Raw genomic sequence first — 12,411 nt, forward strand, 5'->3', positions numbered from 1 at the left:
TGTGCTATGTTAAAGTCTATGCAATGAATATTTTGTCTGTGCTGTGACAGATTTAAGTGTACTGTGAATGTTTTCTAAGTGTGCATTGTCTATGTCCTAAGTCTTCAGTGACACTTAAACATGTTCAATGATACTGTCCTGTGTGTACAGTTTGTCTTACGTGAGCAATGATGGTGTTCCATTTGTGCAGTGAGTGTCTTCTGTATACAGTATGGAATGACTGTATTTTAAGTTTGTACTGTCAGTGTATAAGTGTGACGTAACAATGTTCTAAGTGTACAGTAAGTTTCTTAAGTGTAAAGTATGTAATAAGTGTGTAGGAAGTGTCCTAAGTGAACAATGACAATGTCCTAAGTGTGCAGTAAGTGTCCTAAATGCAGCAATACTTTCTTAAGCGAGCAGCGAGTGTACACTGCATACAGTTAATGTCCTAAACTTATTCTTAAATGCACAGTTTGCAGTGACAGTGTCTTAAGTACGAAATTACTCTGTTTTCAGTGTGTTGACTGTGTCCTAAGTGTATGCAGTGAAATTGTCCTAAGTGAACACCTAATATTAAGTGTACAGTGAAAGCGTCCTGTGTACAGTTCGTCGCAAATGTACTTAGACACATTCCGAAGTGTACGGTCAATTTATCCTTTTCGATTGAAAAAAACTGTGAAAATCAATATTCATGGATTTATTCCTTAAGATTTGCTATTTACATCCATTTATAATACAATTATGAATTATACAACCTTATCTATAAATCAGATTAGGAATACATACTACGTATCCCAAAGGATTAATGCTCTCATGTTGTCAATGGACAAAGAAATCATGTTAGAGAAAAGCAAAGTAGTCCTACCCTTAATACTCCGTTTTCTTTCACACCATAGTGTTCCCAGAGAACGATCGCCTCCGCATTATATGGATAACTATAATAAAACATAAGATTTTGTTTTTCCTCTGGCATTTATGCTTATTACTGTTCTTTGTCATTTTTAGTTTACAAGTGGAATGCATGATTTATATAAAAATTTCATCCTGCATCATAGCACATGATATAGATTATTTCTATTTCGTCAATTTTGAATTCTAATGAGTATCTGGCAAGTCTCTGACCCTGGACAGAGCAACGAGACTGTCAAGCCGAACATTAAATGGATTGAAGCTAACGATCCGAGTAAATCATACCTTTTGAAAGTGTTCCGGCCAACACAAACTCCAGAAATATATATCCATAAACTGGTACGAACATACGATTAAGGAAGTGTATGAAACCATTCTGGTGAGAGTGGTATTGATGTGTTCGCTATGGATATGATCCCTTAAAATGCACACAGCACTATCTTAAATTTCCAAAAATAGGCAAAAAAAAAAACATTACATTTGTGCTCATGGCTAAATGTGTCCAAACTGCTCTGTCAGTCTACTACCACTTACAGAATATCATGCGATCAAAGATAATGGTCTGTCTATAGACGTGCCTTGCCTCGTAAACCATCACTTAATACATACGTGACAATCAATGTTCTTGAACGATCAACCACAGACGACCACCACCACCAGCAGCAGGAGGACAGAGTTCCAGCTGAAGTCACACATTCACTCCAGGAGAGACAGAGTGGTCTACTGCAGTAATGTGCAACACCAGGATGGTATACACACATGGTCAGTTGTGAATAATCATAAATGAGGAGGGAGTGAGGGGGTTCACTGTGAAAGGATTTTAGTCTAAGGAAAACAAATCTTCCACTACGGTGCAAGTCTGTCATGGAAGAGATAAGGAGTAACTCTCTTCCATCCCCTCGTACACCATTCACTGTCTCTACACAGTTCCCTCACTGGACCTCATCACTCCTCACAACATTGTAAACAGCCATTGTTCAAGACCACCAGCCATCAGCGATCCTCACAGGTGTGTATCAACTTCACTACCATATTGTGCTCACTCACACGACATTGTATGTGGACTGACGGTAATATGTATTCTTCCTCTTTTTGAACATACGAACTTTGTTCACCATGAGAACAGTGTTCACATGAAATGAATTAACCCAGAAAACACCGAGACGTCACTCTGTCAAATATAAGGAATTAGATTACCATCTACGTCCGTATAGGATCATAACTAAAACTATTTGTATTTACCTTCATGATATATATACACTAGTAAACAGTGTGCACTGTCATGCGCTGGGGTGTCCGGAGGTAACATGATCATGGACTGCATGATATTCTGCAAATGATGACACATCAGACAAACTGTTTTGGCACTCACTCTGACACCGTGCTGCGTTGTCAGCATTGTACAACAGCGCAGCGCATTTTTGTAACGGGTGCCACTAAGCGTAGACACCAATAACCCGGACAACAGTATAACAGAGATGATGATTATGAGACAGACCACACGACACTAGAAATCCCACCTCGTATGGATCAGTGGGTACTGACACTGCCCTGTACAGGCGCACCTGCCACCAGATGTACTAAGGAAGGCGAACTGTAGGGAAATGGGCACCAACCAACAGTAATGGATGTCGCAATGTTAAGGGCTGGACGTAATGATGATCAGTTCACCAGAATATGTCAGCAGACAATGGTATATAAGGATCTAGCTAACATAACTATCCAGTGTTCCAGTGGTACGAGGCGAGGCAGGAAAATAGCTGGCAAACCCAGAGATACCCGAAACTGTTCCATCATTTACCAGGAACCTTTTAGCAGAGGTCATTACTTGGATGCAGGATGTAGGTAGTAGAGTTGATGAGAAGATGAGGGTGTAGGTGAGGATGTGAATGCTAAATTCACTTGCCACCCGCACCACTGGGCAGGAAAATGACACCCAGAGATCACTGAAAGTCAGACATAAAGATGATGGTTCCTGAGGGAGCCAGTCTGACACCAGGTGATGCCTTACCATACGTGCTCACCGTGTGCACCAACACCTGAGGTCGGTTAGGAAGCCGTTTATGATGGCGTTCTGGGTGAGCTGTGTTCGCTGGCAGAATGGAGGCGAGCAGCTGTAGCGCCACCACACTGCATAGATGGTGTCACCCACTGAGTTGGGGTCCAGAATCTCCTGGTTCCACAACCCCAGATCCCACACAAGCAGTGGGTACATCCTTCATCATCCCACCGCACTATACGGGAGTTAATAATGATATATGATCAACAAGTAAATAGCTTGAAGCAGGCACCCTTATCAGTCAAAAGTGCATTTTCGTAATAAATGATTTTACGACCAAAAACATTTTTACCTTTTACGAAACACTTCAACTTACCTGTCCACCAACCTGATGCAAATCTATATCCTTATCTGAGGACACTTTATGACTTTCATCTACCAAACTTCCTCCAGATATAAACTAGCCTCTTAGCACAAAATCGTTCATCCCTGATGTCAGTTTAATAGCGCAAGTAGTAATAAAATGGGTATTCAAAGATGACTTGACGCTAATTACTTGTGACCTAAATTGGCTCGGTCTAACGAGGGAAGACGTGGTGAGGACCTCGTTTATGGCGCGTTTGCTGGACGGCGTCATCAGCCGCCCCCGTGGACGGGGTGCGACAGGTGGTATCAGTAATATTTCACAGACAACACATTAATACGTCGTGAGTGCTGACTGAGGCAGCACATCACTCCCTCACCTTCTGTGAGATGACCTCTTACATTTCACGATTTCTTGGGCTTCGTTCTTAGCAGGGACACTCTAGTATGGTCTACACTTTACATCTTATATCTTGCCTGATCCCAAGTCTGAGACTTAGGCTTTCTCAGGTAGCGGAGTGGTACCCGTGCCAGGCCCCTCACGTGCTCTGTGTCAGTCTGAGGTTGATACGCTGGTCAGCCTCAGAACCGTAAAGGTACGGGTGACAGTCATGTTCATCCTCAGTGTTGCCCTCCGCCTGCCATAGACCCTGAGTGCTACAAACAACACTTATTAGACCGGAAATATTAGTGGTGACACTCCATACCTCCTCAGTGCCACTGGAGTGACACTCAGTGGCCACGATACATCAGGACTAACACCACGACACATCCCGCACGGGTTCGAGTTCCTGCGTCTACTGTACACAATCGTGATCATCGGTACGCCAGCTGCCGCCACACTCAGTCGCCCCCGGAGCTGGGCTGCCCCCACACAACTGCCCTCCTACCACACACTTCCAGCAACAGTTCTCCAACTTCCTTATCACCTTATCTTACTTGTAAGACATCCTCCTCCTCACAATTTAGTACATGTCATCTTTCCCTACACTCACCCCTCATTCGTCTCAGTTACTGTCACCAAACAAACATCTCTTAGAGCACTGTCACTTCATAATTGTTCTCTGACACATCTTTCACAACTTGTCCTTTGTCTAAAAGGTAATCAATCGCTTGTTTTCGAGTCGTTAGTATTATTCAACAAGCATGAAATCCGGTCTATCTCAGTCTGTTGTTGACGTGGCTCAGTAAGTAAGGTCTTCTGTCCACCAGCAGTGTGGCGCCTCCTGCCCCACGCCAGGTATATGATGATGAGCTCCTCTGAGGTGAGATGATCCTTGACAAGACTGTACTTCTTCCAGTCCGCTGACACTGATGCAGCCTCGCCCGAGGTCACCTGTCACTCCTGGGGTAACCCGTCAATACACAGGTGTGTCTGGGTAGGTGAACGTCACCCACATACCTGCTGTGACACATGTCATGGCGTCGTGCCTGTCACCTCTGTCGTGTCATTTGGTCTTGAGCACATGACATCACATGACATCATTCACAAATAAGGAAACAATATGAAAGGATCATATGTTTACAAATGGTTTCCCGTTTTTCAAGTGTAATATAAACTTACGACTTAGTTAATTATAGAAAAGTGGATTACATGCAGAATGTTGTGTTGGTATGAGAGCAGAATGTATTCTAGACGAGTGCATATCATTAGAAGCCTAGACGGGTAAGACATATGGCAACTATAATGAAAATCTTAGAAATACAAGTGTGTGTGTGTGTGTGTGTGTGTGTGTGTGGCGTTACCTCGAACTCTCCTTTGAAGATGCCTCCAGCCTGGCCGATGTACAGGGTGGAGGCCGAGTCGAACACCAGCTGCAGCGGCACCCGCTTCACCAGCAGCCCATTGTACATCTGGCAGTTGTACCACAGCTGCACCTCCTCCTCCGTCACCTTCAGGGCGAACCTGGCCACAACAGGAGAGGAAACTGCTCTTACATCTGTATGTCACACAGGGAACTACACCTACACAGCATACTGGGACTACTACCGCAACTACACCTGCACGTTACACAGGTTAACTTGGTGCTACAGCTGTATAATACACAGGGTATACTGGTCACACCTGCCCCTCAGTCTTCCAGTGTCCTCCACACTGGTCGACACCACCCTCCTCCCCCTCACCTGATCCACATAACCCTCACACACTTACCTAGTCCACATACCCCTCTCGCTCTCCTACTCCACATCCCCTCCTCTTCCCTCAATCACCTATTCCACACACCCCTCCCCGTCTCATCTGGTCCACACACCCCTCCCCAACACACCTGGTCTTCATGGCCATCCCCCACTTACCTGGTCCACACACCCCTTCCCCAATCACCTGGTCCACACACCCCTCTATCACTCACCTGGTCCACACACCCCTCTGCAACTCACCTGTTGCACACACCTCACTATCGCTCACCTGGTCCACACATCCCTCCCCACTCACCTGGTCCATACATTCCTCCGCTCCACTCTCTTGGTCCACACCCCTCTCTCGCTAACCTGGTCCATACACCCCTCCTTCATTCACCCGGTCCAGACCCGTCTCTGCCCAGTTCTGACCTGGTCCATTCCCCATTCATCTGGTCCAGAAACCCTTTCTAACTAGTATTAACCTGGTCCATCCCCCAACTACCTAGCCCAGACCTGTCTCTAGCCAGTTCTGACATGGTCCATGACCCGCCCGGCCCAGACCCTTCTCTGGTCCATGACCTACCTGGTCCAGACGCCGGTGAACTGTGGGACGAGGAAGGAGGCGATGGTCTGGGAGGTCATGTGCCTCTCACCGTCCGTGTAGTAGAGGGATATGTTGGAGGAGCCTGGCCCACCTGGGCTCAGGCACACCCCCAGCTGCACCAGGTTCTCCAGCGGGTTGGTCACAGCGAACAGGAACATAGGCTCCGTCGTGTCCGGCTTCACCGCCACCAGGATCTGGGGGGAACCGGAGGTGCTGTTAGTGGTGCATGGGAGGGACTGGTGCATGGGAGGAACTGGCGCATGGGAGGAACTAGTGCATGGGAGGAACTGGTGCATGGGAGGAACTGGTACGTGGGAGGAACATGGTTAGTTTCAGTGCATGGGAGGAACTAGCGCATGGGAAGAACATGGTGGGTTTCAGTGCATGTGAGGAAGTGGTGTAGGGAAGAAGCCTGGGTACCTGGGAGAGACGAGAGGACTGTTGTACACACACACACACACACACACACACACACACACACACACACACACACACACATAAACATGGAAATATAAGTGACAATAATACAAAAATGTTGATGAATTATTAAAGAATGATATCAAGAGCTGGAATATGGGGAAGGTAGACGGGAAAGTCCACCTTTAACTGAGGGAGTCGTGGAAAACAAAGCTGATTAATCAGATAATAAGAAGAGAAAGAGAAGGATAGGAAGGTTTGGTTCTCTGAGTAAAGAATAGCCTTTAATGATGGAAATTAGTGGAAGTCGGCCCACTCAGGCAGTTCCTAAGGGAGAGAGTAACTGTAGGGAAGACCTACGTAATGGTGGCTTATATGACGTAATCCTCCAGAGAATAACAACCATCCAAAACGACCGTACCATCATGACAACGAAGGAACAACCAGGAGGGAACATGACGCAGTAAAACATGCACTTCTGAGACATGGTGACGTATTGATGATGAGAAACTGCCTTTATAAGATGTGAACTGGAGGAATTCAGATGCTCATGGTAACACAGAGTCATGGTGATGTAAGTTTTGAAAGTGTGTGCTGGAAAGCAGCAGCAACAGCAGTGTCAGTGGATGAAGCAGTGGTAGTAGATGATGAAACTGAAACAGTGGCAGTAAATGAAGCAGAAGTAGTGGCAGTAGATAAAGTAGTAGTGGTAATACATGAGGCACTAGTGGTAGTAGATGAAACAGTAATGGGAGTAGATGAAGTAGTAGTAGTGGCAGTAGATGAAGTAGAAGTAGATGACGTTCAAGCATATGAAAGAGAAGTCCAGTAGAAGCAGAGGTGTAGTAGTAGAAGTAGCAGTAGTACATGACGTATTAGTCAATGAAGGCGCATTGCAACAGCAGAGGAAGACAATAATGTCACACACACACACACACACACACACCGTCGCCTCTAGACGTCAACTCACCGAGAACTCTCTGTAGAGCCTCTCTGGCAGGAAAAGCCGATACGGGTGCTTGATGCTGGCGCCCGCCTTGAACCCAAAGGCCGGGAACCCGTCGAACCCCGTGACGAAGTACTGCGTCGAGGGGTCGGCGAAGGGCACCGCGATGGCCTGCAGCAGGTCCAGCTCCTCAATGGGTTCTGCCGGGGAGGAAGGGGCACATTAATGACTTCTGGACAGATGAGTTACTGGTGAATAACCATATACAGACTGAACAGCCGTGGTGGCATCTCACACACCCTTGGCGCACACCTACCTTCACTTGGTACCATTCACCCTCCTCCCTTCTTACTCGCACAAATACCTTACTCACAATGGTGAATATAAGCGAGGAAAGATAAGTTACTGGCGAACATTACGGGGGAGATGAGTTGTAAATATCAGGAAAAAGGATTCACTGGTGAATATTGCGATGAGATGAGTTACTGGTGAATACAGAAGAGGAAAGGCGAGTTACTTGTCTTGTCTACGTTGGAGGCTCCAGTCACAGACTAAAGTCCACATCAAGGCCGGGCCTTATTTGATATGAAGACAGGATTATGAAAGGGGATAAGAAGAGACAAGGGAAAGTATTCAAGAATTTTGGAAGTGAAAAAGTTGTCTTTTAAAATCTGTCAGGTCATAGTTATTGAGAAAGGCATGAGAGGGTAGAGAGTTGCAAGCCTTCGAGGTGTAGGGAGAGAAACAGTTATCAAAATGGCCTACCCTCGAGTTGCCAACGGGCACACAGTAATCATGTGACGCAGCAGCTTGCCGAGTATTGCTTGGTCTAGCTCGTGGTGGGGGCAAATAAGCAGCCAGCTCTCGCGAGCAAAAACCAAAATAATACCAATAGAAGAGGGAAAATAAACTAACATTCGGCGTAGGGCAAGCGGGTCAATTTTTGAGTCAGGGAGAGTTTTATAAGTCGAGCCGCTTTCGATTCAACTCTGTCAAGTAAGGATGCAGAGTTAGAAGCACCGCAATATGTGAGAGCAGTACTCGATACAAGGACGAATCAGTCTTTTGTATAAATGGAGTAACTGCTCAGAAGAAAAGAAATTACGATATCTAAAAGGAAGACAGTGGGAACATCATTAGCCAAGTGGGTCTCAAGAGAGAAGCAAGAAATTAGAGGAGGTACTAGAAATAGGGTATACAACACAAGGGAAGTTACTGGAGAGACCACGAATGTTGGTATAGTGAACAGAGGAAGAGGCAGGTCTGTCAGAGAGCGAAAGGTCGTGGTAGGGGGCCAGTACTACTACTGCCAGATCCCTCCCTCTCATTGACAGTCGAGTCAGGCGAAAACCCGGGGATTTTTAGCACCCTATGATGCCGGGGACTTGGGGCCAGAGGTTAGTTGGACTCTATCATATCTAAATCTAAAACACCTGGGCAGACAAGAGATGGAAAGAAATTTAATGTAACGATAATAAATGAGGTGTGAGTAGGTGTCTGGTGCTTGTAAGGAGAAGGCGGCAGGCTTTGCGCGGTCGTCCAGTTCTGATGAGACTGAGTGAGAGAAAGACCAGCAATCCTGACATGGATGGTGTAAGATGGTTCCGGGCACCACTTTAACCCTCCTCAGTCAGGGCGGTAGTACCAACCTGGGCGGCTGTTGTCAACAGCCTACAATGGAATCGATTGCTCTAAGGGCAGGGGACGGGACGGGATAATCCCTGCGTTAGCTGGGGTATTGGGAGGGGCCAATACACTACCGCCTGAGCCCTCCCTCACACTGGCAGCAGAGGCGCACAAGGAAGTGTGGTCATAAGAGTATCTGACTATATGTCCCAGCTGAGCGTATTCACATCCCCACTGGGACCACACCTCCCTACTGGGACCACACCTCCCTACTGGGACCACACCTCCCTACTGGGACCACACCTCCCTACTGGGACCACACCTCCCTACTAGGACCGAATATCTGTAGTGGGACTACACACATCTCAACTGGGACCACACTAGCCCTCTAACCACACAATCAGTACAAGGACCAAACACTTGTTCTAGGATCTCCACAACCCTCCCTCCTAACAGACATCGACCCCAACCTAATGGAGACTCCATCACCCCCACAGGTACACAGGGCAATGATGATATTCTACACGTCACTGTACAGTCGTGTAATCCAAGGAAGACGGTGTACTGGTGACCATTTATGGAAATGTTACGTCAGTGTTGTGCCTGACTCTTGTCTACGTCAAAAAAGTAACGTCAAAGACTGAATTTTGACTACCACAGCGCTAGATGTATGACTTCACTCCATAAACGTAACGACGATAGAGAGAAGTAAAATGACAGAGCGTGTGTGTGTGTATTGCTTCGTATCCCTGCAGTGCTGCCTGACACCTCCCACCTACACCAATCTAATTCTCTTTCCGAGCAACACGAGAGAGAGGGCGCTGCGTCGGGTACTGTGGAGAGAACCTGTGATTGGTCACAGCTTCACACATCGGTCCCTTCAGCACGACGGTACGAGGTCACGCGATCATATCGCAGGGTTAAGCTCACAGGATGCAGTACCATCGTGTCCCAAAGAGCGCACCGTCGTGCTCGAGGATCGTACCGTCGTTCTCGAGCATCGCACCGTCGTGCTCGAGGATCGTACCGTCGTGTTCGAGGGTTTAACACACACACACGTGCTCAACTCGGGACAACAGTTCCACATGGGACGGAGCCACACGTAGCCCACCACAGATAACCCTGTCATGCGAGCCGTAAATGGCCCGACACAGTGTACACGTACCTCCGCTCCACCACATTATTCCCAGCCAGGCAGGCCAGCCTGGCCGGCCATACCAGACGATGTTTAAGGAAGGCGTCTGTCTGGGGGACTCCCTCCCAACGTGTCCACCAATATACCTCCTCCTCCTCCTCCTCCTCCTTCTGTACATCAAGCCCGGGGCACTGTGCTCTGTGTGCGGACAATACGGTCGAGTTTTACCCTTATTAAGGGTGGAATGATCTATACTGAGAGATCCTCTGAACACGACTGTATGATCCTTGCGCATGACGGCACGACCCTTAAGCATGTCCCTACGACCCTTGAGCATGACGGTACGACCCTTCTGCATGACGGTACGACCCTTGTGCATGACGGCACGACCCCTGTGCATGACGGTACGACCCTTAAGTATGACGGTGCGACCCCTGAGCATGACAGCACGACCCTTGACCATAACGGTATGACCCTTGAGCATGATGCTGTGACCTTCGACCTGACCGTCATAAGTGAGGTCAAAGGTGACCAGTCCTGATAAGGGAATTAACTTCTCTATACGAAGCCTTGACTATCGCGTATACATCATTTCTCCCCACCATACAGACGATGATAAATACAGTAGTAAATATCTATAATACAGAAGTCTCGGTACAGTGACCAGATAATACAGAAGTCTCGGCACAATGACCAGATAATACAGAAGTCTCGGCACAATGACCAGATAATACAGAAGTCTCGGTACAGTGACCAGACAATACAGAAGTCTCGGTACAGTGACCAGATAATACAAAGTCTCGGTACAGTGACCAGATAATACAGAAGTCTCGGTACAGTGACCAGATAATACAGAAGTCTCGGTACAGTGACCAGATAATACAGAAGTCTCGGCACAGTGACCAGATAATACAGAAGTCTCGGCACAGTGACCAGATAATACAGAAGTCTCGGCACAGTGACCAGATAATACAGAAGTCTCGGCACAGTGACCAGATAATACAGAAGTCTCGGTACAGTGACCAGATAATACAAAGTCTCGGTACAGTGACCAGATAATACAGAAGTCTCGGTACAGTGACCAGATAATACAGAAGTCTCGGTACAGTGACCAGATAATACAGAAGTCTCGGTACAGTGACCAGATAATACAGAAGTCTCGGTACAGTGACCAGATAATACAGAAGTCTCGGTACAGTGACCAGATAATACAGAAGTCTCGGTACAGTGACCAGATAATACAGAAGTCTCGGTACAGTGACCAGATAATACAAAGTCTCGGTACAGTGACCAGATAATACAGAAGTCTCGGTACAGTGACCAGATAATACAGAAGTCTCGGTACAGTGACCAGATAATACAGAAGTCTCGGTACAGTGACCAGATAATACAGAAGTCTCGGTACAGTGACCAGATAATACAGAAGTCTCGGTACAGTGACCAGATAATACAGAAGTCTCGGTACAGTGACCAGATAATACAGAAGTCTCGGTACAGTGACCAGATAATACAAAGTCTCGGTACAGTGACCAGATAATACAGAAGTCTCGGTACAGTGACCAGATAATACAGAAGTCTCGGTACAGTGACCAGATAATACAGAAGTCTCGGCACAGTGACCAGATAATACAGAAGTCTCGGCACAGTGACCAGATAATACAGAAGTCTCGGCACAGTGACCAGATAATACAGAAGTCTCGGCACAGTGACCAGATAATACAGAAGTCTCGGTACAGTGACCAGATAATACAGAAGTCTCGGTACAGTGACCAGATAATACAAAAGTCTCGGTACAGTGACAGACTTATAATAAAAACGAAAAAAAAAAACTCTCAGGTTAACGCCCTACAGACCTACAAACGCCAGAACACTTCAAGCAAAATGTATTTTTCGTCTGGAATCAGAGGATGGCCAGGTTTTCTCCACGAACAATGCATCATCCAAAATTGAGCAGACGCGGACGCGGGGCCAGACCACTGGCACACCAGGCCAGGCCAGCACGCACGGGGTGGATGTGCTGTTCACGCTCCGCCCAGACTGATGACAGTCCTCAGAGGCAATCCATTCCCCACATGGATGTCAACCACGTAATGTGAACGATAATATACCATGATTACGCTTAACACGTCTGCTCAAATGTCGCCTGGCTCTAGGTATATATTTGGTGTTGTTTGAGAAAACATGCAAGTGTTCGTCTAGGTTATCTATTACCGCACTGCCTCGATAAGCGACGCAAAAAATGATCTTACATTCAGTCTTATTACGAATACAAGGATCAGGGAAATACAAGGACCAGGTAAATACAAGGA

At 46.8% G+C, this 12,411-nt stretch overlaps 1 protein-coding gene across 1 annotated transcript in view; it reads right to left on the minus strand.

The window, feature by feature from the left end:
* LOC139757279 (uncharacterized) overlaps window positions 1–12,411 on the minus strand; it is a 791,816-nt gene that overhangs the window by 624,297 nt on the left and 155,108 nt on the right. Inside the window, exons 3-5 of the mRNA XM_071677629.1 lie at window positions 7,366–7,541; window positions 5,958–6,172; window positions 5,000–5,159 (exon numbers count right to left, since the gene is read on the minus strand). Coding sequence (XP_071533730.1) covers window positions 5,000–5,159; window positions 5,958–6,172; window positions 7,366–7,541 — 551 coding nt within the window. The remainder of the gene's footprint in view (window positions 1–4,999; window positions 5,160–5,957; window positions 6,173–7,365; window positions 7,542–12,411) is intronic.

The sequence above is a fragment of the Panulirus ornatus genome, chromosome 2 (genome assembly GCF_036320965.1).
Source record: "Panulirus ornatus isolate Po-2019 chromosome 2, ASM3632096v1, whole genome shotgun sequence".
NCBI lineage: Eukaryota > Metazoa > Arthropoda > Malacostraca > Decapoda > Palinuridae > Panulirus > Panulirus ornatus.